The 27392-nt window shown below is 34.0% G+C and overlaps 1 protein-coding gene across 4 annotated transcripts in view; it reads left to right on the top strand.

The window, feature by feature from the left end:
* Positions 1-27392, top strand: part of EXOC6B (exocyst complex component 6B) — a 713885-nt gene that overhangs the window by 272473 nt on the left and 414020 nt on the right. For 3 of the 4 annotated variants that reach the window (XM_068564227.1, XM_068564224.1, XM_068564226.1), the window contains exons 7-8: positions 2197-2373; positions 23784-23852. In XM_068564227.1, coding sequence (XP_068420328.1) covers positions 2197-2373; positions 23784-23852 — 246 coding nt within the window. The remainder of the gene's footprint in view (positions 1-2196; positions 2374-23783; positions 23853-27392) is intronic. The other variant, XM_068564225.1, reaches the window with a different exon arrangement.

The raw sequence follows: 27392 nt of genomic DNA, 5'->3' as shown, positions 1-27392 counted from the left end.
GGGTAATATCTGAGTATTTATTTCGTTGTTTTACCTGTTTTAGTATTTCCAACTTGGCCAGTTCTTTCTTGGCAGATCTGCCCTGACTGCTCATTTATAGACTGGAGAAGCCTTGATAATTTTGACAGAGGCCCCAGGTTCTCATAGAGACTTGGAATAAAACTTGCCGTGCTCTCATTTCTAGCATAGGTTTGCTATTTTAATTTGCTGATTTGGCCTAAACTGCTTTGCGCTCCATCAAATTGATTGGTAAACCAGACACACCTAAAAAGAACAAATCATAGATGATCTAAAATTACTTCCATAGGATACTTTCAGATTTGTATCATTTCAAGTATAAATGATAGTACTTAAGTGTGGTTTCTTTTGATTGCTTTTGGTACACTGATAGTATTTTAGTGATTGTGAAGGAAAAGTATTTAACTTTGGATTCAATAAAATAAGACCAACTTATGAAAGCTTTTGGTTTTGCTGTACTGAAAGAGAGGATAAAGAGACAAGTGATTACTCTCTAGTTGAGAACTTGCTTTTTTAAATATGAAAGCTTTGGATTTCTAGAGTCCTGGATCCCTTTTTGTGTGGTTTGCATTGGAAGTAAGTGGGGGAGAACTTCTTACTCTTGAGAGGAGTAGAAAGAATGTTCTATCTAATTTGGGGTCTCAAATGCTTGGAGGATATGTATGTCTTGTGTACAAACATAAATGTGCTTGGATACCTTCTCTCTCAGTTTTGTTACTGAAGCCATGTATTTTATGTAAGTCAAACCAAAATATCAACAAGTACTATGCAGAGAAACAAGTTAGTCCATTGATTCAAATCTCTGGAATGTAGATTCTTTTCATTTTCTTGGCAGAAACTAGCTCACATAGTTCAAGTTTTTCTCTGTCTTGTTATAATTGTCTCATTTAACCAGTACCTGGACTAACACCTTATACTGAATATTTATCTAGAATTCCTCAATCTCATTCAGAATATTTGGAGATTCTGATTTTTCTCCTGAACTAATTTCTACTTGTCACTGAGTAGAAATATCATATATTGATTAAGCAATGTATATTCTGGGAGATCACATTTCTTAAGCTTTGTATCTTCGGATGATACTAAGTATTAGTATTATTTCTTCTAAAAAGGAAAGCTCCACTGTGAAATACTTTTGGAACGTGCTGGGTTAAACCATATTAAAGAAGTTTCCTTAAAATAGGACTTCTCCCAGTTTCTATTCTGTTAATGTGCATCGTATATCTACAAGAAGGCTTGTATAACATGCAGTGTTTCCCGTTTATTTGACCACAGAACTCTTTTTTTGGGGAAACATTTTCGGCATGCTTTGAGGGACTGTTGGTATAGTGGAAAGATCACTAATACGGAATTTAGGAGATCACACTTTGGGCTTCTGATTTATCACTTACTAGCCTTGTAGCTTCAAACAAATCCTTTGTCTTCTAGCCTATTTCCTGAGTGGTGACTAAGGTCCCTTTCAGCTCTAATACTTTGGTTTAGCTTCTTTTGTTGAGTCTGTACAGTCACACTTTCTACCTCTTTGGATCTATGGAAACCACACCATCATTTGAGTCTATTTTGTTAACTTGAGGGAATTATACTTTTCTATAAAAGTTTAGAAAAAGAAATGCTTAAAACTCTGTTTTCCACAGACTAAGCTCATGAAATCCTGTTGAATTCATTAGTTCAGATTATTATGATATTTCATTCTCCTGATTAAAATTTATTGGTCTCTTGTATCCACATACGTGTTTCTAAGAGTCCCCTAAGCTTAAAGGCTCCTGTCCCTCTTCTCCCAACCACAGTGGTTCTAGTATAGCACTTATCTTTCAAGAGATAAATATTCAGTCATTTGCACTAATCTCTTGGCTACTTAGGTACAGATCAGTAGATTTCTTTTTTGTGATGACTTAGTGTTTGTATTTGAAAAGTCTCATGATACTATTGACTGATTATCTTTTTTTCTATGGAAACTGGGAAAACGAATAAAGATTGGGTAGCTCCAGGGTTAAAAATCTATACATTAATATGTTTGGTTTTATTTCTGGCACTAAAACTTTATGTATTAAGGCGTTTTGTTGTGTTTTTTTTAAGATACCAATTAGTTCAAAATTAGAAGTTCTTTGAATGCTTAATTAAGTTCTGTTTCTTTTGTTTCTTTTTTTGTTTATTTGCGTGTATGTGTTTCTATCCTAGGCCCAACAACAAAGAAACCTGGATAACATCATCTTGCAACAACCCAGAATAGGTAGCAAGAGAAAACCTAAGAAAGATGCATATACAATTTTTGATACAGAGACAGGAAGCACTAGCCCCAAGTCTGAACAGGATTCAGGAATTCTGGATGTTGAAGATGAGGAAGATGATGAAGAGGTAACTAACATTTGAACCGGGGAAGTGAACCTGTTGTTACATTTCAATATGGTATGTTTGAGATGTGATGAAGAATTTATCCATATAACATAGCTTGTGTTATCTTCTGGATATTAAATATCATTTTAAATACAAATGTTCCCTGATTTAAGGAAACCGAAGATGTACTAAGATATCTTAGATTAATTCTTTAGACTTTAAATATACTCATCCATTTTTTTTTCTTTTAAGTTTCAGGGTTTGTTGATTGTATACTGACTGGGTACTACATTCAGGGAAGAGTAGAGTTTACCTGACTTAGAGAAAGAGATCTATTGATAGATGATCTCCACTGAAGCTGGAACAAAGTTACTTCAGACGAATGAAAGATGTTACTTTAAACAGTAGGAGTAAACAGAGATTTCTTAGGCTTGAGAGATGTTTCAGATTGAAATTGTAAAAAGGTTCCAGAAAGTTGAGAACACATTTCTGGAGGAAATAAATGTATGAGTGATTCTAGGGTATCTGGGAATTTTGTGATATATCCCTAACCTCTTAGTTCTGTGACACTTTCAGGTAAAGAATAAGATTAAGTGGCTTAACTAGTACATTTTTTTATATGCTTCTTTGTTGTTAGAAATATATTTAATGTTTTTAAAAATAAAACTAGTATGACATTTGAGATTTCCAGTTAAAACATTTTTGAACTACTTATCATTTGCATAAACTGGATCAGTTTTTTGTGAGTATAGTGGTTAGGCACATGAGCTTTGCAGACTTACAGACTGCATTCAGATATTGGTTTTGCCATTTTATTTTATTTTACTGTAAAAATTGTCATTAATGATCATATTATTTACTTTTCAAATGCTCACTGACATGTGCAAGGAACCATTTACTCCTGTTCTCAGTAACCTGTTTTATCTTCAAGTATTTGTCTCCTTTTCATTGTTTGATTTCTCCAGATAAAACTGGGTTCAGTGTTTCTTCTCCATCATTGTTCTTTGTTATGCCCTTACTAACCTTCTTACGCTCCTCTCCATGCCAAAACTACAGCCCCAAACTTTTCACTGTCTAACTTTGTAATCTTACGGTAATCTTGATCCCCTGAATATTTTTTTAGCATTCTCTCTTGCCTGGAATGACTGGTATGGTTGGATATGGATCCACCCTGGAGATCAGATTGTCAGGGATTAGACCCATCACAGATGACAAATTACAGTAATAGTACAAAAAAACATCAGGATCAAGATAAGTCCAGTTAACATTTTAAACTTACATTTTGGGTGCCCATTAAGGAAATTAAATTCTATCAGGCACTATGGCTTAAGGAAACAGAAGTTAAACATTGTCTGTGCCCCTGGATAATACACACCCCAAAGAGATGGTTATGTGATAAGATGAAAGTATGAAACGTACACAGTTCTCATATATTAGTGAGAACCTTCTGGATATGAGCTACTGTTTATCATTAGCTCACTGAAGATCCTGGGCAAGTCCTTTTTAATTTTTGTGCCATATTTCTTCATTGTTTTGTCTTCTGAGGTCCAAAGAGGATGAAGAAAGTATGACTAGTAAAACGTGTTGGGATCCTTCATAAAGGAAGTATTGTAAGAATGTACTTGGAAGTTAACATTTTAAAATGGTTCTGTATCCCAAATCAAACAGAATTCGTATTAGAGATTTGCTGATTGAGCTCTTACAACAAGAATTCAGCACTTTGCTGTCATCTAATGGCATCCTATCTTAAAAAAAAAATCCTACCTTATATTTATTTACTTCTCAGTTTGAATCTTCTTCAAGTGCACATTCTTAATCTCAAACCTCATGTAGAGAATTATTTATTTAGATGTCTCCAAACTGGTTTCTTGGCATACTTCTTGCATGGTGTGAATAAATTCTTCAGATAAGGTCTTCCATGACCCACTGTGACGTTCTGACCTTCATTCTTGTCATTCTTCAACAGACCTCATTGAGAGTAGCGTGAATAGTTTTTGAAATATTTTGACTTTTAAACTGTGCCATAGAATCTAGTAGTTCTTAATCTATTTGGAGGCCATTATATTCCTGTGAGAGTTTGATAAAAAATATGGAGCCTTTACCCAGTAAAATCTATGTATATTCACTCACAAAAAGTTCTGCATGAAATTTCAGGGAATTTGTGAAACTCATGTTGCCCTTAGGACCTGAGTTAAGAACCATGTTGTAGAGAAAGCGCTTCTTGAACTTAAATGTGCATAGGAATCACCTTGGAATCATATTTAAATGCAGATTCTGATTCTGCAGGTTGGGGGGCGAATCTGAGAATCTACATTTTTAACAAGCCCCCAGGTAAGGATGGTGCTTCTGGACCCTGGGCACCCTTTGAGTTGCAAGGCTGTAGTGGACCATGAGGAAGCATTTTTAGTACATAAAGCAAACAAACTCATGAATGTTTAGGTGTCCTATTGCTTTTTCATTAATATGTCCTAACATTTTTCCAGCAATGAATACAGTACTTGAAGAGAAAGTTATATTTTGTCTTCTAAAATCTGTTGCTTGTAATAGATTACCTGCATTATTTTTTATGAAATTTTATGATTCTGATTTAATATACTTACGTTTAGGTATTTTTTTCATTCTCTGAAGAACTTTTTGCCCTTTCCTGTGCTTTTAATGGAAGTGTACTTAATACATTCTTTGAGCCAAGTGACATTTGTACATTATTTACGATGTTTTTAGTTTGATAATACTTAATAGTAGACCATAGAATGAGATGGGTAAGGAAAACCAAACACCTAGAAAGTAGCTTTGCACATAGTAAACAGATAATTAGTATATTGTTAAACTGAAATAAAGTTTGTGCCAGAGATGGGAAAAACTTAATAGCCTGGGGAACTGAAGATGAAGTCATAGAAGTGAATTGTCATCTTGGATAAAAAACTGACTACATGTTGAGCTGACTGACAGAGTCAGTCTCTTGATTGCTGAGAAGTGTTGCAGGAAAACTATTGCCCTGTAAATTCTCTTCCTATTTGTATTTTATTTTTGTCTAAACTAATGAAAGGGTCGCCTTAGTTAAGGTAAGTTTTTTTTTAACTTGTCTTATATTAGAGTTGAACTATATAAACTGCTGATATTTGACCATTTTTGATCAACAACTTAATTCAATTGGTTTTCAGTGAAAATATGTATGATTTGGGGAATTTTAAAAAATTATATAAGTTTCAAGTATACAACATTATAATTTGAGATCTGTATATACTACAGAGTGATCACTCACCAAATGGTCACATCTGTCACCATACAATTGACCCCCTTAATGCCTTGCACCCATCCCCCAGCCCCCTTCCCCTCTGTTAACCACCAATCTATTCCCTGTAACTGTTTGTTTTTGTTTTATTTATTTGTTTTGTTTTAGATTCCACATATGAATGAAATCATACAGTATTTGTCTTTTTACTTCTGACTTATTTCACTTAGCATAATACCCTCAGTTCCATCCATATCATCCCAGATGGCAAGATTTCATTCTTTTTATATAGCTGCATAGTATCATTGTGGATATATCTGTATCTCTAGATCTGTATCTATACCTTTATCTATACCTATATGCCACATCTTTTTTATCCATTCATCCATTGATGGACACTTAGTTTTTTTCCCTGTCTTGGCTATTATAAATAATGTTCCAGTGAACATAGGGGTGCATATATCTTTCTGAATTAGTGTTTTCATATTCTTTGTATATATACCCAGAAGTGGAATAGCTGGATAATATGGTAGTTCTATTCTTAATTTTTTGAGGAATCTCTGTACTGTTTTCCATAGTGGCTACACCAGTTTACAATCCCACTAACAGTATGTGAGGGTTCCCTTTTCTCCATGTCCTCTCCAACACTTGTTATTTCTTAACTTTTTGTTAAAGCCATTCTAACAGGTGTGAGGTGGTTACACCTCTTATTGTGGTTTTCATTTGCATTTCTCTAGTAATTAGTGATCTTGAACATCTTTTTATTTGATTTTTGGCCATCTGTATGTCTTCTTTAGTAAATTGTCTATTCAGATCATTTCCCCATTTTTTAATAGGGCTGTTTGTTTTTTTGTTGTTGAGCTGTATGAGTTCTCTATGTATTTTAGATATTAACCCCTTATTGGATATACGATTTGCAAATATCTTCTCCCATTCAGTAGGTTGCCTTTTTTGTTTTAATGATTATTTCCTTTGCTGTGCAGAAGCTTTTTAGTTTGATATAGTCCCATTTGTTTATTTTTGCTTTTTTTTCCCTTGCTTTTGGAGTCAGATCCAAAAACATCACTAAACAGAAGTCAGTGAGATTACCACCTATGTTTTCTTCCAGGAATTTTATAGTTTCAAGTCTTATATTCAAGTCTTTAAACCGTTTTGAGCTAATTTTTGTGTATGGTATAAGATAATGGTTCAGTTTCATTCTTTTGTCTGTAGCTGTCCAATTTTCCCAATACCACTTATTGAAGAGACTGTCCTTTCTCCATTGTATGTTCTTTGCTCCTTCATCATAAATTAATTGTCCACATATGTGTGGATTTTTTTTCTGGGCTCTTAATTATGTTCCATTGATCTGTGTGTCTGCTTTGGGGCCAGTACCATTCTGTTTTGATTACTATATCTGTGCAGTATAGTTTGAAATCAGGATCATGGTATCTCTGGCTTTGTTGTTTTTCAAGATTGTTTGGGCTATTTGGGATCTTTTGTGGTTCCATACAAATTTTAGAATTATTTGTTCTAGTTCTGTAAAATATTCCATTGGAATTTTGATAGGGATTGCATTGAATCTGTAGATTGTTTTGGGTATTATGAACATTTTAACAATATTAACTCTTCTAATCCGTGAGCATGGAATGTTTTTTCACTTATTTGTGTCTTCTTTAATTTCTTTCATCAGTCTTAGAGTTTTCAGTGTATAGGCCTTTTACCTCCTTGGTTAAATTTATTCCTAGGTATTTTATTCTTTTTGATGTAATTGTAACTTGGATTGTTTTCTTAATTTCTCTTTCTGATATTTCAATACTATTGTACAAGAAATGCCATAGATTTCTGCATATTGATTTTGTATCCTGGAACTTTGCTGAATTCATTGATTAGTTCTCATGTTTTTTTGGTGGAGTCTTTAGGGGTTTCTATATATAGTGTCATGTCATCTGCAAACTGTAACAGTCTTACCTCTTTTTTTTTTTCTAATTTGGATGCCTTTTATTTCTTTTCCTTGCCTAATTGCTGTGGCTGCGGCTTTGAATACTTTTTTGAGTATAAGTGGTGAGAGTGGGCATCCTTGTTTTATTTCTGATCTTAGAGGGAAAGCTTTCAGCTTTTCACTTTTAACTATGGTGTTAGCTGTGGGTCTGTCATACATCACCTTTATTATGTTGAAGTATATTCCCTCTATACCCACTTTGAGAGTTTTTATTGTAAATGAATATTGAATTTTAAAAGCTTTTTCTGCATCTACTGAGATAGTCATATGATTTTTATCCTTCATTTTGTTAATGTGGTATATCACATCAATTGATTTGTGGATGTTGAACTATCCTTGATCCCTGGAGTAAATCCCACTTGATTGTGGTGTATAATCCTTTTAATGTATTGTCGAATTCAGTTTGCTAATATGTTGTTGAGGTTTTTACCTCTATGTCCATAAGAGATATTGGCCTGTAGTTTTCTTTTTGGTGTTGTCCTTGTCTAGTTTTGGAATCAGGGTAATGCTGGCCTCCTAAAAAGTGTTTGGAAGCATTCCCTCCTATTCATTTTTTTGGAGGAGTTTGAGAAGGATAGGTATTAAATCTATCTTGAATATTTGGGATGATTCACCAGTGAAGCCATCTGGTCTAGGCCTTTTGTTTGCTGGGAGGTTTTTGATTACTGATTCAGTCTTCTTACTAGAAAGCAGTCTATTTAACATTTCTATTTTCTCATGATTTAATCTTGGTAGACTGTATGTTTTTAGGAATTTATCTGTTTCTTCTAGGTTGTCCAATTTGTTGGCATATTATTGTTCATAGTATTCTCTTATCATCCTTTGTATTTTTGTGGTATCAGTTTTAACTTCTCTTTCATTTCTGATTTTATTTGAGCCCTCTCACTTTTTTTCTTGCTTAGTCTAAAAGCTTGTCAATTTTGTTTACCTTGTTAAAGAACCAGCTCTTAGTTTCTTTGATCTTTTCTATTGTCTTTTTAGTCTCTATTTCATTTATTTCTGCACTGATCTTATTATTTTCTTCCTTCTACTAACTTTGGGCTTTGTTTGTTCTTCTTTTTTTAGTTCCTTAAAGTGTAAAGTTAGATTTCTCTTGTTTCTTGAAGTAGTCCTGTGTTGCTGTTGACTTCCTTCTAAGAACTACATTTGCTGCACCCCACAGATTTTAGTATGTAATATTTCTGTTTTCACTTGTCTCTACATATTTTTTTGATTTCACTTTTGATTTTGTCAGTGACCCACTGGTTGTTTAGTAGCATGTTGTTTAATTTCCACATTTTTGTGGGGTTTTTTTTTTTTTTCAGTTTTCCTCTTGTAATTGATTTCTATTTTCATAGCTTTGTGGCCAGAAAAGATGCTTAATATGATTTTGGTCATCTTAAATTTATTGAGACTTGATTTTTGGCCTAACAAGTGATATATCCTGGAGAATGTTCCATGTGCACTTGAGAAGAATGTGTATTCTGCTGCTTTTAGATGGAGTATTCTGTATAAATCTATTAATTACATCAGATCTAATATGTCATTTAAGGCTGATGTTTTCTTATTGATTTTCTGTCTGGATGGTGTATCTGTTGCTGTAAGTGGGGTGTCAATGTCTCCTACTATTATTGTATTGCTATTAATTTTCTCTTTAAGTTCGTTAATATTTGCTTTATATATTTTGGTACTCCTATGTTGGGTGCATACATATTTTAAGTGTTGTTTCCGTAGTGTAGTGGTTATCACATTTGCCTCGCACATATTTATAAACGTTATATATTCTTGCTGTATTAACCCCCTTATTGTTATGTAGTGCCTCTCTTTGTTTTTTATTACAGTCTTTGTTTTAGAGTCCATTTTGTCGCATATGATTATAGCTATACCAGCTTTCTTTTCATTTCCATTTGCATGGAATGTGTTTTTCCATCCTTTTACATCCAGTCTGTTTATGTCCTTACTTATGAAGTGAGTCTTTTGTAGGCAGCATATAGATGGGTCTTGTTTTTTAATCCATTCAGCCACACTGTCTTTTGATTGGAGAATTTAGTCCATTTATGTTTAAAGTAATTATTGATAGGTAGGTACTTATTGCCATTCTGTGATTTGTTTTCTAGCTATTTTTATAGTTTCTCTGTTTCTTTTTCTCTCTTCCATTGTGGTTTGATGATTTTCTTTAGTGCTTTGTTTAGATTCCTTTCTCATTTTCATTTGTGTATTTACTATAAGTTTTTTCTTTGTAGTTATCAGGTTCACATGTATCATCCCATGTATATAACAGTCTATTTTAAGTTGATAGCAACTTAAATTTGAGCACTTTCCACAATTCTACATTTTTTACTATCCCACTACATTTTATGTTTTTGATGTCACATTTACCATCTTTTTATTTTATGTTCCCTTAGCAAATTATTGTATTTTTAGCTAATTTTATTTCTTTTGTCTTTTAAACTTCATGGTAGCATTATAAGTGATTGATGTGCTACCTTCTTATTTACCTTTTCCCGTGAGATTTTAATTTTCTTATGTTTTCTCCTTATTAATTAGTGCCTTTTTTTTTCAACTTAGGGAATTCCCTGTAACATTTCTTATAAGTCCACTTTAGTGGTGATAAACTTCTTTAGCTTTTGCTTATTTGGAAAAATCTTTCTTTCTCCTTTAATTCTGAATGATAACCTTGCTGGGTAGAGAATTATTGGTTGGAAAATTTTTCCTTTCAGTAATTTGAATATGTCATGCCATTCACTTATGGCCTGCAAAGTTTCTTCTGAGAAATCTGCTGAAGGCCTTATGAGGTTTTCTTTCTATGTAATAAGTTGCTTTTCTCTTATTGCTGTTAGGATTTTCTCCTAGTCCTTACTTTTACCATTTTAATTATAATGTGTCTTGGTGTGGTTCTCTTTGGTTTCGCCTTACTTGGAACTCTTTTGGACCTGGATGTCTGTTTCCTTCCCCAGATTAGGGAAGTTTTCAGCTATTACTTTTTCAAATAATTTTTCTGACCCTTTCTCTTCTTTTTGCCTTCTGGGACTTCTATAATGTGAATGTTATTCTGCTTGATGTTGTCTCAGAGGTCCCTTAGGTATATTCACTTAAAAAAATTTTTTTTTTCTTTTTGCTGCTTTTTCTAGGTGATTTCCATGCTTTTCTTCCAGCTCATTGATTCATTCTTCTTCATCCAATCTGCTGTTGAACCCCTCAAGTGTATTTTTCAGTTGAGTTATAACTGCTGTTTGGTACTTTCTTATATTTTCTGTCTTTTTGTTAAGGATATCACTGTGTTCATTCATTCCTCTCCTGAGTTTGGTGAGTATGTTTATGACCATTACTTTAAACTGTTTATCAGGTTGGTTGTTTATCTCCGTTTCTTTAAGGTCTTTTTCTGGGCATCTGTCTTATTTTTTGGTTTGGAGTATGTTCCTTTGTCTCCTCATTTTGCCTGGCTCTCTGTGTTTGTCTATATGTATTAGGTGAAACAGCTGTCTCTCTCAGTCTTAAAGGAGTGTTCTTGTATAAGGTATGATCCTTGGGGCCTGGAAGCACAGTCTTCCCTGGCCACCAGAGCCAGGTGCTCAAGGGTTGTCCCTCATGTGGGCTGCACCTGCCCTCCAGCTGTGGCGGGACCTCAGCTGCTTTGTGGGGAGGATGGGGAGTGGTGCACTTGGCCGGCCTGGTTTTGATGTTGGAAATCTGTTTTGAATCTTTATGTCATACTGTGGTATATGCAGACGTTATTGCTTTTCTCTAAATGTCTAGACAGAACTTAAAAAATATTTTTAGAAGTAGTGAACATTTTAGCTTGAGAATATATTAGATTTATCCAAAATATTATTTTTGAAATGTTGGAAGATATAGTACAAAGAACCATTTAAGGTGATATATTATTTGTGAGAAAGGGGACAATAATACCTACTAAGGGTAGGGTCGTTGTGAGGATTGACTGAAGTAATTTATATGATGCTTCTGTCATAGTGCTTGGCACATACAATGCTACCAGTATATAATAGTTACTATTATGGCATTCTGACTGTGTGATTTTTTGGAATAAAGGTGAAATATATCTTGATGTAGTTTTTGATGATGTATATTTACATGGAGTGGTGAATACAATCTACTGTAAACAAAAAATCTACTGAAATAAAGCAGTATTGAGTAAGAAATAGCTTGAAGAAGCAGTACCTATGATTTCTTCTTTGTTTCTGGGTTACTTCAGAGCTTCTGTATTCTTAGAACACTTCACTGGTGTCATATTTCTGGCACATCTCTCTCTTAATTTGTTTACATACTGTTAGTGAGCAGTGGTCACTATGTTATCCACAAAACTCTTAATAGAGTATGGATCAAATAAATGTTTGTTGAACAAATGATCCATGTCAGGTTTAACTCTTAAGATTTTGGTGTCTTTTTTGAAATATGTAATTAACACGATGGAAGTGCTAATTTAAATACAAATGTCATGTGTTTAATATAAAGCCTTCCGAGATGTCTTTTTTTTAATATATATATATATTTTTAAATTTTATTTATTTATTTATGGCTGTGTTGGGTCTTCGTTTCTGTGCGAGGGATTTCTCCAGTTGCGGCAAGCGGGGGCCACTCTTCATCACGGTGCGCGGGCCTCTCACTATCACAGCCTCTCTTGTTGCGGAGCACAGGCTGTAGACGCGCAGGCTCAGTAATTGTGGCTCACGGGCTTAGTTGCCCCGTGGCATGTGGGATCTTGCCAGACCAGGGCTCGAACCTGTGTCCCCTGCATTGGCAGGCAGATTCTCAACCACTGCGCCACCAGGGAAGCCCCGAGATGTCTTTTTGATTATGGTACTTTACTAATTTTGAGGTAACAAGTTGTATTTGTTTGCTAGAGCTGCCATACCAGAATACCACAGGTTGCATGGCTTAAACAACAGAAATTTATTTTCTCATAGTTCTGGAGGGTGATACTCTCAAGATCAAATTGCCAGCAGGGTTGGTTTATCCTCAGGCCTTTCCTCTTGGCTTGCAAATGGCTACCTTCTTGCTGTGTCCTCACATGGCTTTTTCTCTGCTTGCACGCCCCAGGTGTGTCCTCCTCTTCTTATAGGGACATCAGTCCTATTGTATTAGGGTCCCACCCTTATGACTTTATGTTACTTTAATTACCTCCTTAAAGGCCCTATTTTCAAATGCAGTCACTGTGGGGGTTAGGGCTTCAATATATGAATTTTGGGGGAGACACAATTCAGTCCATAACAAGGTGATTGTAAAAAACCACAAGATTTGTCTATAGAAAGTGTAAGTTCTGTCAGCTTTTGTGCTGTTGGAGGAAGTCCTATAATTTCTCTAAGCATCTCTTTTCTCACCTATAAAATAGTGACAATAATTAATTAATGTCAAATTGCTTATGTAAAATTGTGGTTATGATATTTGATCCAAATTTCAAATTGTTTATTGCAGAACTTTCTATTGACTGGAAGGTAACAAAATGAGGGTTATTTCTCAGCAAGTTAAAGTGAAATAAAAGATGCTGTTAGGACTTTAGAGTTTAAATTAGAGGTTGTATATTGGCAGCCCATGGGCCAGAAACAGCTTACAGAATGGTTGTTGGCTTGTACAGTGCTTAAAAGTTTTAAAATTAGTTTCAAACTTTGAAAAGTTAGTTGAATTCACATTAAAAAATCTATATTTCCAACCTAGTCTCTGTCTAAGCATGGTAGTAATATACTAGCCCTGAGCTGCATGGTTGCTACAAAGGATGTGGTTTTTCCACTAAGCCACAATCCCGGTTGTGTCTGCACGTTGGATATTGCCATTTATTATCATATTTGTGCAGTTGTTGAGGGAAAGATTACTTTTACTGAGTGTGTATTAAAAAATGGCAAAATGGAAGATACACTGGCAGGACCACATGTTTGGAAAAAAAAGATGAGAATATACTCCATTGTAAAAATAAGTAGTAGTCCTAGATATTTCATATACAAAGTATGTCTGTTAAAAGAATACAGTTTAACATGCTGGCCTGCTTTGCTGGTTCCCTGGACCCACTGACCCCTGTCTCCTTTGAGCTTTCCATTTCTATTCTTGATGAAAGCTGGTCTATTAAGGATAAATGTAGTCAAACGAAAAGTAGGTACCTATATTTATAACCAAATGGCAATAAAGACAATTGACAAAGTTGAATGAAAACATTATGACATGCGTAGATATTCTGTTTTGCTTTTCTTATTCCTAGTTTTTGATCTTTTGGGTCTGTCCATTGGCAAACATTTATTATGGCTCTCACTGATTTAAGATCTTTAAAATTTTTTCATTTTCTGATAGTATAAAGTTCTCGTTTTGAAATTATTTGCCTTAACTGTAAAAGTCTACTTGCCTTTTCAGGTCTTCTGGAATTTCTCCTTTATGTGCTCATTGCTTATTCAACTACCACCTTCACTCTGTGCTAAGTTGCTAATAACCCCAACCAGGGAATGTACTTCCCCCCAACTCCTTGTCTAAAATACCAAATTCTACTTTTCCCTCAGGACTAGGTCAATCTCAGCTCTTCTGTAACATCCTCTGCTTACTTATTTATAAGAATTTTTAATTACAGTATAAGTGACATATAACATTATATTAGTTTTGGGTATACAATGTAATGATTTGATATTTCTGTGTCTTGCAAAATGATCACCACAGTAAGTCTAGTTAATCTATCACCATACATAGCTGCAATTTTTTTTTTTTTTTTTTTTTGGTGATGAGAACTCTTAAGACCTACTCTCTTAACAACTTTCAAGTATATAATACATTATTATTAACTATAGTTGCCATGCTGTACATTACATGCCATGACATTTATTTTATAATTGGAAATCTGTACCTTTTGACCCCTTTCACTCATCTTGCCCATCCCCAACTCCCACCTCTAGAGTAATATCCTCTTTTAAAAAGCTTTTTTAAAAGAAATTTTAAATCTTTAGAAAACTTACCAGAGTGGTAAGATGAACATACATATACCTTCACTTAAATACTTATTAAATTTGGAGATTTTTCTCTCAAAAAATTGATTTTGAAAGTCAATTTTATTCTCCACCCTCTCCCACTGCCCCAGCTAAAGTTGAATCATTTGAAAGAAAGTGGCATATTTCAGCCATCATATTTGAACTCTCAATACAGAAACTTCTACTTTTCTGAGAATGACATCCTTCCACGTAACCACAATACAATGGTCACACTCAGGAATTTTAATTTTGATACAATACTACCACTTAATATATAACTTGTATACAAATTTCCCCACTTGTCCCCATAATGTCCCCGTAAGTTTTTTTTCTTTCAATTTTTTTCTGCAACCACATCTAGACAAGTATCACACATTGCATTTAATTTTTATGTCTATTTATTCTCCTTTAATATCCCTTTATTTAGGTACATCTGGTGCGTCCTCATGATTAGATTCAGGTTAATCATTTTTGGCAGGAATATAACAAAAGTAGTATTATGTTCTTTTCAGTGCATCGTATCAGGATGTACACAGTTGGTTAAGGTGGTGTCTACCAGATTTCTCCACTGTAAAGGTGCCTTTCCTCCTTTGTAATTAATAAGTGATCTAGGAGTGATACTTTTAGATCATGCAGCTATCCTGTTCCCTGTTTTTCACCTGTTCGTTTAGAATTCATTGATGGTGTTTTCCTGAATCATGAGTTACTGTGGTGATTATAAAATAGTGATTTTTCTATCTTTATCATTTCATTCACATTGATTAGTTGACATTATTCTATAAAGAACTTTACTTTTCTCCCTTTCTTTTTTTTTTTGTGTCAGTGTTGTCGCATATATTCTTTTTTATATACAAGTGTTACAGTCCGTTCTTGTCTTTCATTCTGATTCTCCAGTTGTTCCAAATTTGGCTAGTGGGAGTCTCATCCATTGTCTTCATCAATTTTTGAGCACTTCCTTTTTTTTCTGGCACAAGATATTCTTGGTCTACTCCAGGTTTTGCCCCAGCCCCCAGTATTATCTATTTTGTCAAAGAGTTCTTGTTCCTTTTACTGGACAGTGATATTTAGAAACTGAGATGTGGGCATTAGGTATGCTCTTTTTGTGGACAGAGTTAAGAAATACACATGCTATACCAACATAGGCATTTTTATAAATTGTGAGGTAAACCTGATGCTTCTAATTTAAACCTGATATCATAGTTCTTCCTCTTCTTCTATTCCATATTTGTGTCTCTGAGAATTCTGGTTCCCAGAGTATTAATATATTTACTCATTTGCCTAATCATATAACACAAAATAGTTTCAGAATTTCTATGCATGTGCCACTAAAAGCAGTAAACTTATTAAGTTCAAGATTTGTTTGCAGTTCTTCTCATCTTACAATACAGTGGAGCTATATAGTTCGGAGTATATTGTTCAGATGTTTCTTGGCTATTTTATTTTCTCGTGTGTGATTGTTACCAAATTTATATATTCTTAGGTTCATTTGTTTCTTTTTGTGTTATTTTTGGGGTTCCCCATCCTTATTAATTTAATTTTTTTGACTATGTAAAATATGAACATGGTTCAAAAGGCAGAATTATGTAAGAAGATATGTTCAGTGAAATCCCATTTTCCTCTTTATCTCTCCCTTCCTGATCCTACCCACCCTTTGTAAGTAATCAGTATTTTGAGTTTGTGTGTGTTTGTGGTGTGTGTACTTACCCTTTCTCATACCTTTCACAACATTAATAGCATCATACATATATATTTTTTGTACTTTGTTTTTTCACTTGAAAATATATCCTGAAAATAGTAATTTTCATATCAGTTCATAGAAATCATTCTCATTCTATTTTTACTGCCAAATTGTACTCTATTATTTGAATGAACCATAGCTTATTCAGCCAATTTCCTATATGTAGGCATTTAATGATTTCCAGTCTTTTCCTATGAAAGTATAGTGTCTCTACTACATAGCTATTTGAATTAACTTAACAAAATACTGACAAAATCAAGTACTGGCAGGGTGCTGAACAACTTAAATATTGCTGTGAAAATGCAAAATGGTACAGTCAGTTTGGAAAACAGCCTGTTAGTGTATTATAAAGGTGAACATACACTTACCATATGACCCCAGCGGTCTCACTCCTAGGAATTTACCCATTATATTCACACAATAACCTCTACCTGAATGTTTATAGCAACTTTATTCATACATTGCCAGAAAGTAGAAGCAACCCAAGTGTCCTCCAATGAGTGAAGGGATAAATGAACCGCGGTATATCCATAATTAGAGTATCACTCTGAAACAAAAGAAGTGAACTATAGATACATGAAACAACATAAATGAATCTAAAATGCATTATGCTAAATGAAAGAAGCAAGATTCAAAGACTACATATGGTATGAGTCTATTTATATGACATTCTTGAAAAAGCAAAACTCTAGGGACATAAAATGGATCAGTGTTTGTCAAGGGCTGAGCATTAGGGAACAATTTGACTACAAAGGGGCATGAGGGAAATTTTGGGGGTGGTGGAACACTTTTTTAAAATCTAGATTGTGATAGTGATTACAGGACTATATGGATTTTTTTAGAACATACAGAGTTGTTCACTAGAAAGGATGGATTTTACTGTATGTAAAACACCTTAAAACTTAAAAAACGTTTCATAATAAACCCCAAAACCTGAGAATTGTTTTCCATATAGTTGGAGATGTTTCTTCAGGGTAGGTTTCTCGATTGTTGATTCACGGGGTAAATGCATATGTAGTTTTGTTAGATAATGTCAAATTCTGCTCCATAGAGGTTGTAACATTTTCTATACCTCCCCCCTACCAGCAATGTATGAGGTGCCTATTTTCTTATAGCTTCCTTAAGAGACCATTTTGTTAAGTTATTGAATTTTTCCAGTTGCATAAATGAGAAATGGTATACTTTGAGTTTGCATTCCTTTTACTGTGGGTGAAATGTAGTATCTGATAAGTTTGAGGGCTATTTATTTCTTTTTTCCCCAATAAACTATCTGCTCATGTTTTTTGCCCATTGTTTTCTAATGATTTTGGGTTTTTTCCCCTTCAATTTTTATGATTCCCTTATATATTAGGGTTATTAGTTCTTTATCTATAATATTATAATATTTTCTTCTACCTACTTTTGACCACCTTAACTTTTCCTTCTCTTAGAACTTTTATATTTAATACCATATTCGTGCTAAATTTCCTTTTTGCCTAATAGTTTAGAGTTTCTTAGCATATAGTAGACCATTGTTAAATACGGACCAGTTGAATTTTTATTTCCGAAGTGTTCAGGTTCAAGCAGAGAATTCTTGAGGGACCCTCATTTAATTTTGGCCACAAGGTTTTTTGCAATGTCTCAGTAAGGAGAAATGCTGATATTTTTCCTGATTTCTTCTGTTTAGTGCAAGTACTTGAGTAAATTAAATGGTAATCTACCGAGGGATTTCTCAGGAAGAATTCTAATAATTTGTGAGAAGCTCAATAGAAAAATACTGTACTTTTTAGGCTAGGGCTCTGGTCAGGGTGTTCTTATATGTTTAAAAGCTTAGAAAATTTTTTATACTTTAGCCAATTCTAGTCACTTAGAATCCTATGCCTTCTATTTTGTGTGTCTGTGGTGTTTAGTCCAGCTTTATTAAAGCTTATGTCCAAATGAATTCTACCCTTCTTTTCTCTGAAATTTGGAAGTCAAGTAGTTCAGAAAAGTACACTGGTAAAAAAATGTTTGACGGGTATTTCCTGGCTTCCAAACATAATATGGGCAGTCAAATTTGATCCTCTGAATGCAGAGGCAATGCCCCTTTAGCTAATCATTTGTTGTTTTCTCCTTTGAGAAAAATGCCTGGTGCATTTTAATGACTTGAGATCCAACTAATTTTCAGAGATAGGCACCAAGTCCCTAGATTCATTCACCAATACCAAGAAACCAAAATACCAAAATACTGTTTTAAGTGGTAATCAAAAGTATTTTCAAGATGGAGAATGATTCAAATAATTAGTGAGAAACATAACTAAATTCCTTGCAAACTTCTATCATACTCTTTTTGGAAGATCCACCTACTTTAAAAGGGTTCGTAAGAGAAAAATAAATGGCCTGTGAGTGTGTGTGTGTTTGTGTGTCTGTATCTCCTGGGGCAGCTGTGTGAACAACAGAACTAGAGTACCCTAATGCATTTCTGTTTTCATGCACTGTCTTTATCAGCAGCCTAGGTAAATCTCTCTTAGTACATTTGCTACTCTTCTTGAGTGGAAGGAGACAAGCAATGGTTTCTTGTACTCTATTCCCCTTTTCTAATGATGTGCTTACCCAGTAGTAAAGCAGGTAGATTTACCAGGTTGTTACCTACAGATACTCTTTCTCCCTGCCTCCCTTCACTAGTGAACCTTTAAAGGTAGTGGAAAGAACTAACTTCTAACTCCTTTTTTTGGGAAAATAAATATTAAATGAGTGTATCTGTTAAAACCTGAATGTCATTATTTATTTTAAAATCAAAATCTCCTTTTTTTAAAAATGTTAAAAACATTTTCCTTATCATACATGAGACGAACTTACCCACTAACCTTTCCATTTTCAGAAACTTCCTTTGACTTGAACTAAGATGTATTAGAAAAGAAGAAAAACATATAAAAATCAGATCCTGATGTTTTGCAAGAATTTTCATAATCAGAAATACTCATGTTTCTTTTCTTCTTGACATCTAATACTCCTGTTTCTCCTCTGAATCTTTATATCTTCTCTAATGTATATTGTGTACAGAAGTTCAAAAGACTGTTTTTTTCAGGGTGCTTTTCATTAATTCTATCTATAAATTTACTTTTCTTACTTTGCAACGTCCTCTGTCCGGACTCTTTTTGCCATCAATTTAGTGGCATCATGTGATAGCTAGTGTATTGATGGATATAATGCTATTTAACAGCAAATAGTCTCTAGACAATAATTAGGGAGTATTTCTTTGACTGAAGCTGTTAATATTTATCATAGGAATATAAGGTTGAAACAGACAGATTAGCCATATATATTGGTATCTAACAGTACACCATCTCTAGTGGGTATGTGAATGTTTAATTGTCGAACGTAGTTGTTGCCTCCATGACATCTGCCTATGGATGTTGTAGGACAGTCACCTGTAAATTCTTTTAACAGCTTATTATTATCTGTTATTTTAAAATATATCAAAGTTCTTTTAATTTATATAATATTATAATGTGCTCTCAGGCATAGATTTCTTAGGTACATAATCTAAAATTTTACCTACTATTTGCTCCTCCCTGAAAATAAAGAGGTTTGAGCTGGCAGAAGGCGCTTCATTCAGAAACTACATAGGGAATTAGGCAGCTGCTGTCCTTGGTGATGAAATCATTTCATGTGAATTCTTAAGGAAAACAACTAGTTAAAAAAGCGGGATAATCTTAAGTATATTGTTTGTGGCTACTGTTGGTATGAAGATAGATCTATTTGAACTAGAAAAATACAGACTCCAGTATCTTAATGTCTTGAGTTCCTGACTGCCATGCAGAGGAAATGTTTAACTATTTTAATCATGTTTCTGTATCTCAGAAAGAAAGCCCTTATGAGAGGAAATGACAACGTCCTACCACAAAGTTATCTCTTATCAGTTATAGTCTCAGTCGATAATGATTTGTCAAACTTGGACATGTGTAAAATGCAAGGGCTGTGTTATTTACTTTGGAAAGGAAAAATTAGATGAAGCTGATAAAGACGGAGTCATGGCTTTTGTTAGGAGACAGAAACCATTAGAGGCAGTCATTGTTAGCTTAGGAAAGTGTCCTTGGACCCCTCCCTCTGCCCCAGCTGAAACCTAAACCTGCTTGGATCATTCTTTGCAACTTGAGGGGAGGCAGGGGCAATGGAGGAGAAGAAGAATGAAGACAGCTCTGACAGAGATTTAGCATTTTTTAAATAGGGAGCAAAATGTGGACCTTGAAATAGACTATTTATGTGAGTCAGGAAACATTGCCTTTTGTTCTAGTACTCCTTCCCCACTCCCATTTATTTAGGTTTTTGAAAGTTCATTTCTTATCCTTTCAAACGTGTAGCATTCCTTCACGTACCGTGTATGTTGCTCTCCTCCTTCCACCTTTCTGAAGATGTAAGTGATTCTTTTTCATTAGTGGAAGCAGAGAAAACACATCTAGCTCAAAGCAACATGAGTCAGTGCATGCTTTACATACCTTTCTTCTCACAGCACTCTTCTGGGTTCCTCACAGTGTTCCTAGTGTTCCTCACAGAAGGGAGCATGGAGGAAAAATGATTTCTAAACAGTAGGCTATTTGGAGGGTGGAAATAAAGTTTGCCCCATTCTGCTCCTTCTTGTCTAGATTTCTGTGTACCACTTTCAAAGCAGGAAAGCATGTGCTTAGGAGGACTTAACTGGATTATGATTTCAGAGGCTAAGAAATAGCAGAGCTGGTACTTCCAGGTCAGAGTGCTTTAAACAGTTTGAAGGGACTTCCCTGGTGGCACAGTGGTTAAGACTCCACGCTCCCAAGGCAGGGGGCCGGAGTTCGATCCCTGGTCAGGGAACTAGATCCCACATGCATGCTGCACCTAAGAGTTCGCATGCTGCAACTAAGGAGCCTGCCTGCCGCAACTAAGACGGGGCCCAAATAAATAAATAAATAAAATATTTAAAAAAAAAAAACAGTTTGAAGCTGAATATGATGATGTCAAGACAGCCTCATAGAGAATAGGTTTGATAAATATTTGGTGGAGATGACAGGAAAAGCCTTTGTCTCCTCTCTAATTATATGTATTCTTTATTTGGCCCAGATAAACCAGTCTTCTCAGAACATTAGTAAAGGGCCCCATTAGGTTATTTGTCACAGATTTCTGGGGAAACTGTCCCCTAATGTGGATGTTCATTCTGTAAGGATGGGTCTGACTTGTGAAAGGGCCAAGGCTCTGTCTGAGCAATGGTTAGAAGCAGTTTCCTTTTGAATGAAACCATGGCTCTGAGTTCAAAGCAAAACAAAATAAATAAACTGCATGAAGAAGAGCATATAAACAAAGTTGTGATGAAATTTGTTATTTAAAATTAGGTAAAGTTTTCTTAAACTTTTTTAAAGTATATATTTCTAAAAAATAACTTTATAATCGTTAATTCTATATAAAGGGGAAAAGTTTCATTTTCTATACAGATCAAAAAAAATTTTTTTTATGCATTTCTTTCTTGTCTTTTTTTCATATGTACATGTAATTTTTAGGTAATTTAAATACGATTGTAAATATAATTTTATGGAAATTTTCTATTGTTTCTTCTTTTGAGATTGTTTTTCACTTAGCTCTAATTTTCACTAGTAGGCTCTGGTTTTCTGGAAAAATAAAATAAATTTTCTTGAAATCTCCACTTCAAAGAGGAGCGACTGTAAAAGTGCTTTAATGTTGTGGTCATTTCAAATGCCTGAATGCCTGAAATGATCACCTGCTGCCTCTTTTTGTGTTAAGATGAAAATGAGTTTCCATTGTACTCTTAAAGTTAGAAATTTTACATGCTTTTTAGTCATACTTTTGTCTACCTACATGGTGCCCATCTGTCCATAAAATGTTTTTCTCAGTAATTTGGCAATGCTCACTAACTTTTTCTTTCTCTTTTTTCTTTTTGGCCGCACCACGCGGCATGTGGGATCTTAGTTCCCCGACCAGGGATCGAACCCACGCCCCCTCCATTGGAAGCGTGGAGTCTTAACCACTGGACCGCCAGGGAAGTCCAATGCTTACTAACTTTTCTAAATGCCTTTTGTTTTTTTTTTTAAAGGGAAACTATGCTTTGGCCATGGTGTAGGATCTTAAGCACCTTATCATCTTTGGATTCACAAAAAGTTTGTTTTGAGTGCTTATAGAGTGTATACTGTATAGAGTGAGGTTCCCAAACACAGAGATTTAATCTCTACTCTCATGGATGCAAAGCAAATGAACAGAATAGTCAATAAACTTGAACCAGTACATAGAGAGGTGTGATGGTTTTGGAGGGAAAAGAAAGTAGGTATTGTACTGTTGAATTGCAGAATGAGTAGGTTTCATTAGGAACAGCATCTTGATGGAGACTCTGTTCCCTAAAGAAGATATGAGGCTTACTTTATGAAGTAAAAGAAACTGACCTTGTAATCATCAATCAGCCCAACCCAATTTAGATGTGCCTGCTGCCTATATTCTGATGAATGATACAGTTACTAGTGTTACAGTAAAAACTTCAGCTAGGTCTTTATTTTGACTACTGTATTTCTTTATGTAATTTTGTCTTTTCTTTTTTGTTTTAGTTTGTTTAATATTTGCTTTCAGTGTTTCCTTTTATTCTTGTTAAATTTCTATGGGTCAACTGGATAGTTTTTTTTTCAGATGAGGAAATTGAGGTCAAAGTAAAGTGTGACTTATTCATCGTCACGATTGTAACAAATCAGTTTTAGCACTGTGACTATACTGCAGTTCTTACCTGATGTTTTTTGTTTTACTTTCTCTTTTGATGTCTAGGATTAATCTGTATGCATTGTTCATATTACAATTTGTTGATACTACTCTAGGTTTGGTTTTCCATTCATTATCTTATTTTTAAAAATATAGGGACTTCCCTGGTGGCACAGTGGTTAAGACTCGGAGCTCCCAATGCAGGGGGCCCGGGTTCGATCCCTGGCCAGGGAACTAGATCCCACAGGCATGCCGCAAATAAGGAGCCAGCGAGCCGTAACTAAGGAGTCCACGAACCACAACTAAGGAACCCACCGGCTGCAACTAAGACCTGGCGCAACTAACTAACTAACTAACTAACTAAATAAATAAATAAAATTCAAAAAAAAATCATCTCCCCCTCTTCCTGGCATATTTCTGTATTTTGATTGCATGCTGACTTAAATATTCACTGATTCTTATGCCCTTCAGAAGTTGCCTGGCAGGCCATTCAAGTGGCAAGTTTTGTTTTTGACCACTGAAACTTAGTTTTTTTATGTAGAGTACCATGTATCTAAGAAGACAAAGTCAAGTTAGCAAAGTCACATTTCCACTTTTTTCTTTTCCTTCTTTTTCCTGCAGCCTCCAAATGTGTCTCTAAAAGCAGATGCAGGACCAGTGACACCTGTTTCTGTTCTGTGTCCCAACCTTGGTGATATCCTCATTGTTTATTAATGCCATGGCTGAAATGCCAAAACTAGGTTTCTGGAAGCATACTTTTTTTTTTTTTTTTTAGCACTTGAGTATTAAAAATGAGTGCAGTTGCTCTTAATAGCCTTGTTTGAATATTTTATGACAATCTTGGTTGTTTTGCAGGTACCTGGGGCCCAAGATTTGGTTGATTTCTCTCCTGTTTATCGATGTCTACACATATATTCTGTCCTGGTGAGTCTTTATCTGGCTCTGCCTAATAAAAATCTATATTGAATTCAAAACTCTGCATTCTCATATTTGATAGTTTTTCTGTTTAGTATTAAGAGTAAGGAATAAGAAACTGTTATTTAAGGAGTATCAATTATTAACAAAATAATTCTTTCTTTTCTTCTTGAATCTTTTATTTATATTTGCCATGTGATACGCTATAGCTAGTAATGTTCATTTCTATCAGTCATCAACAGATTATTAGATTATACCTAGAAATAGTGACTCACAAATTCAGATTTCTATTCTTAATTTAATAATGTAGTTATTTCTATAACAATAGCCTATCTTTACATATTAAAATAATATTTGTAAAAACTGTTTGCTTTATCATTCCTGATAATTCTTCCTTTGTCATATAACACATATGGGAAGAGGAACCTCTCTGGGGAGAAATATTATGGGTATTAATGGTATTCTAAGAAAGGCTCTTTCTTCTTCTTGGTAGTATACCTACATGCAGACACACAGATACATACAGTCAATAAAAAAATTAAACTATGGAGCTAAAGTATCATCAAAGACAAATTGATGAGAGAAGTCCATTATTGATATATTTTATAGCAAAGTTCAGTGAAACTTCTATCATGTTGTTTTTAGTATATTTGAATATGTCTTATTGCCCAGTGTGTTATCCATTTTCTTTCCTCATATATTTACCATAGTGTCACTTAGTCATTACTCCAGATGGTTTGGGTGGACTTTATGGCCTGAAGTATTTTTGGTGATCTCCAGTAGTTTGAGAAAAGAACTGATAGTTTCTTCTCCTCTCCTCTCCTTCCTCCTCCCACTTCTCCTTGCTCTCTGCTTCCCTCTTTCCCTCTCCCTCTTTTCTCACTCTCTATTCCTTCTCTCCATTTATCATTCTTGCTATATAAAAATGAAGCAAGATATAGATAAAATTGTATCAAGGCATCTAAAATAAGTCACAGTTTCTTTTCAATATCACGTACAGAGAATTAAATAAATTATATACATCTTGGTTTGTAACACACCCTTTTCATCATTTCATACAAGGCCCCTGTTGTATTTTATTTTATCATGTTTTTTCCGTTCATCCCATGTCCATAAGCCCATTTGTCTTTCATCCCCAAGTATACTAACCCTAATATGTTTAATATATGATCATGGTTGTGTTTGTGTCCTTGAAAAATATATAGTGACTTGTATATGTATTTGTTTTTAACTTATTCAGATAGTATTGTCTAATGGACCTAGTTCTATTTCTTATATCTTTTGCTTAGCGCTATTTTTAATATCTGTCCTCCTTATAGTCTGTATATCTAGTTCATTGCCTCCCACTTAAACGTGATAGTTAATTGATGGTTTGTATTTACTGTATTTAATTATCTATTACTTTAGTGATAACGCTTAAATTGCCTATAATATTTTGCTGTAACAAATAGTACCGTCTTATGGACTGGTGTGTAAGTTTCTATGTTTTCTATACCTAGGCATGAAATTCTTGGGTTATAAGGTATATGTATCAATATAATATTTAATTTCACCAATTTCTAATTTCTGCTAACCTGATGGATATTGATATCATTTTAATTTGCATTTCTCTGATTACTGGTAACATTATGCTTCTCTCTATAGACTTACTAATCATTTAAGATTTTTCTTCTCTGAATGGCCTACTTTTAGTCTTTGTTCAGTTTTTTTTATTGGATTTCTTGTTTTTGTCTTTTCTGTTTGCTGGAAAGAGACATGTCAGAAATTCTTCCAATATTGTAGATATTAACAGTTTAAGATATTACAGATATCTTTTTTCCAGTTTGCCATCAGATTCTAAACTATGTCTGTGTTATCTTTTGTGAAACAGAACTCTTTGATTTTAATATAATCAAGTCAATCAGTATTAACCTTATAATCTGTACTTTTTGATTCTTGTTTTTAAAAAATCCCTCTCTCTTTCAAGGTCATAGAGCATTCCTCTTCCATTACCTTTAACATTTTATCATTCACATTTTGATTTTGATCCATCTTGTTTTCACTGCTGTATGTATAGGTATGAGGTAGGGGTCCAACTCAGTTGTTTTCTATGTGATGAATTCAGTTTTATTAATCCCATCTATTACGTAATCTGTACATCACTCAGTAATTCCTGGTAGTACATCTGGCATACACTAAATATTCATATTTATGTGAATCTGTTTCTCAGCTCTATAGTTTGTTATATTTGGTTTTGTAATGTATCTACATATATAGTAAAAGAAGTACCTTCTCATTCTTCCTCTTTTAAATAGCTTTCACTATTTATAGAACTTTATTTTTCCATATATATTTTATAGTCAGTTTGAGTTTATAAGAAAAAATTTCTTAGAATATTTGTTTGAATCAATTGAATTTATAGATAAGTTTTGGGAAGAAGTGACCACTTTGTAATGGTAAGTTATCCCATTTGTGGAAGAATAAGATCTACTTTAAAGTTATTTAATTAAGATTTTTTTCTATGTTAATAGTCTTGGGCATTTTTTTTTAAGTTAACAACAAAATGCTGATAGTTTTTGTTGCTATTTCTTACTTTATTTTCTAGTATTATTGCTGATATTGAGAAACACTTGATTTTTGTAAGTTAACCTACATCTGGCAACCTGCTCAACTCTTTTGCTAGTTATTGTAGTTTGTCTTTTTGGTTTATGATAGGTTTTCTGTGTAGTTGATCATAATATATGCAGATATTGACTTTGTTTCTTTTCTTCCTAGCCATATATCTCTTTGTTCTTATTGTGCGGTTGTATTGACCAGGATCATCATTACTTTGTTGTTTAGTAAAGTGATAGTGGACATCCTTCTCTGTTTTCTAATTTCAAAGAGAAAGTATCTAAAGTTTCTCCATTAACTTGATGTTTGCAATAGGATTTTGGTAAATATTCTTTATCTAGTTATTACTAGACTTCTTATAATTTTTTATAAAGCCATAAATGAGTACTGAATTTTATTGAATTTGTTTCCCAAATATACTGATATAATGCTATGGTTTTTATCCTTTAATTCATGAAGGTGATGGATTTCATTGATAGGTATTTCTGATATTAAACAATCCTTGCATTCCTTAGATAAATCCAACTTGATGAGGATGTATTACTGCCTTTTTTTTTTAACACCCTGTGGAATTCAACTGCTTTTTGTTTATTTATTTTATTTTTAATCTTTTAATCTGTTTCTGTTTATGGCCATAGTTTTCTTTTCTTTTCTTTTCTTCTCTCTTTTTTTTTTTTTTGCATTGTCTTTATGTGGTTTGTAAGTCAGTGTTTTTTAAACCTCATTAGAATTGTTGAACATTCTTCCCTTTTTTCTATTTTATAAAATGATTTGTATAAGATAGAAGTTATCTAATTTATTGAAAGTTGAGTAGAAATCACATATGCAGTAATACACATTTTTCCTTTGCCACGTACTTCCCTCTCCTTTCTCCCTTATTATCGTGCTTCCATGCTCCATGATTTTAGTTTAGTCTCTTCAATAGTATGTATGGTTAAAGAACCATATTTGCTCATA

This window comes from Eschrichtius robustus, chromosome 15, assembly GCF_028021215.1.
Source record: "Eschrichtius robustus isolate mEscRob2 chromosome 15, mEscRob2.pri, whole genome shotgun sequence".
NCBI classification, from domain to species: Eukaryota; Metazoa; Chordata; class Mammalia; order Artiodactyla; family Eschrichtiidae; genus Eschrichtius; species Eschrichtius robustus.
This window is presented reverse-complemented; position numbering and strand designations above follow the sequence as displayed.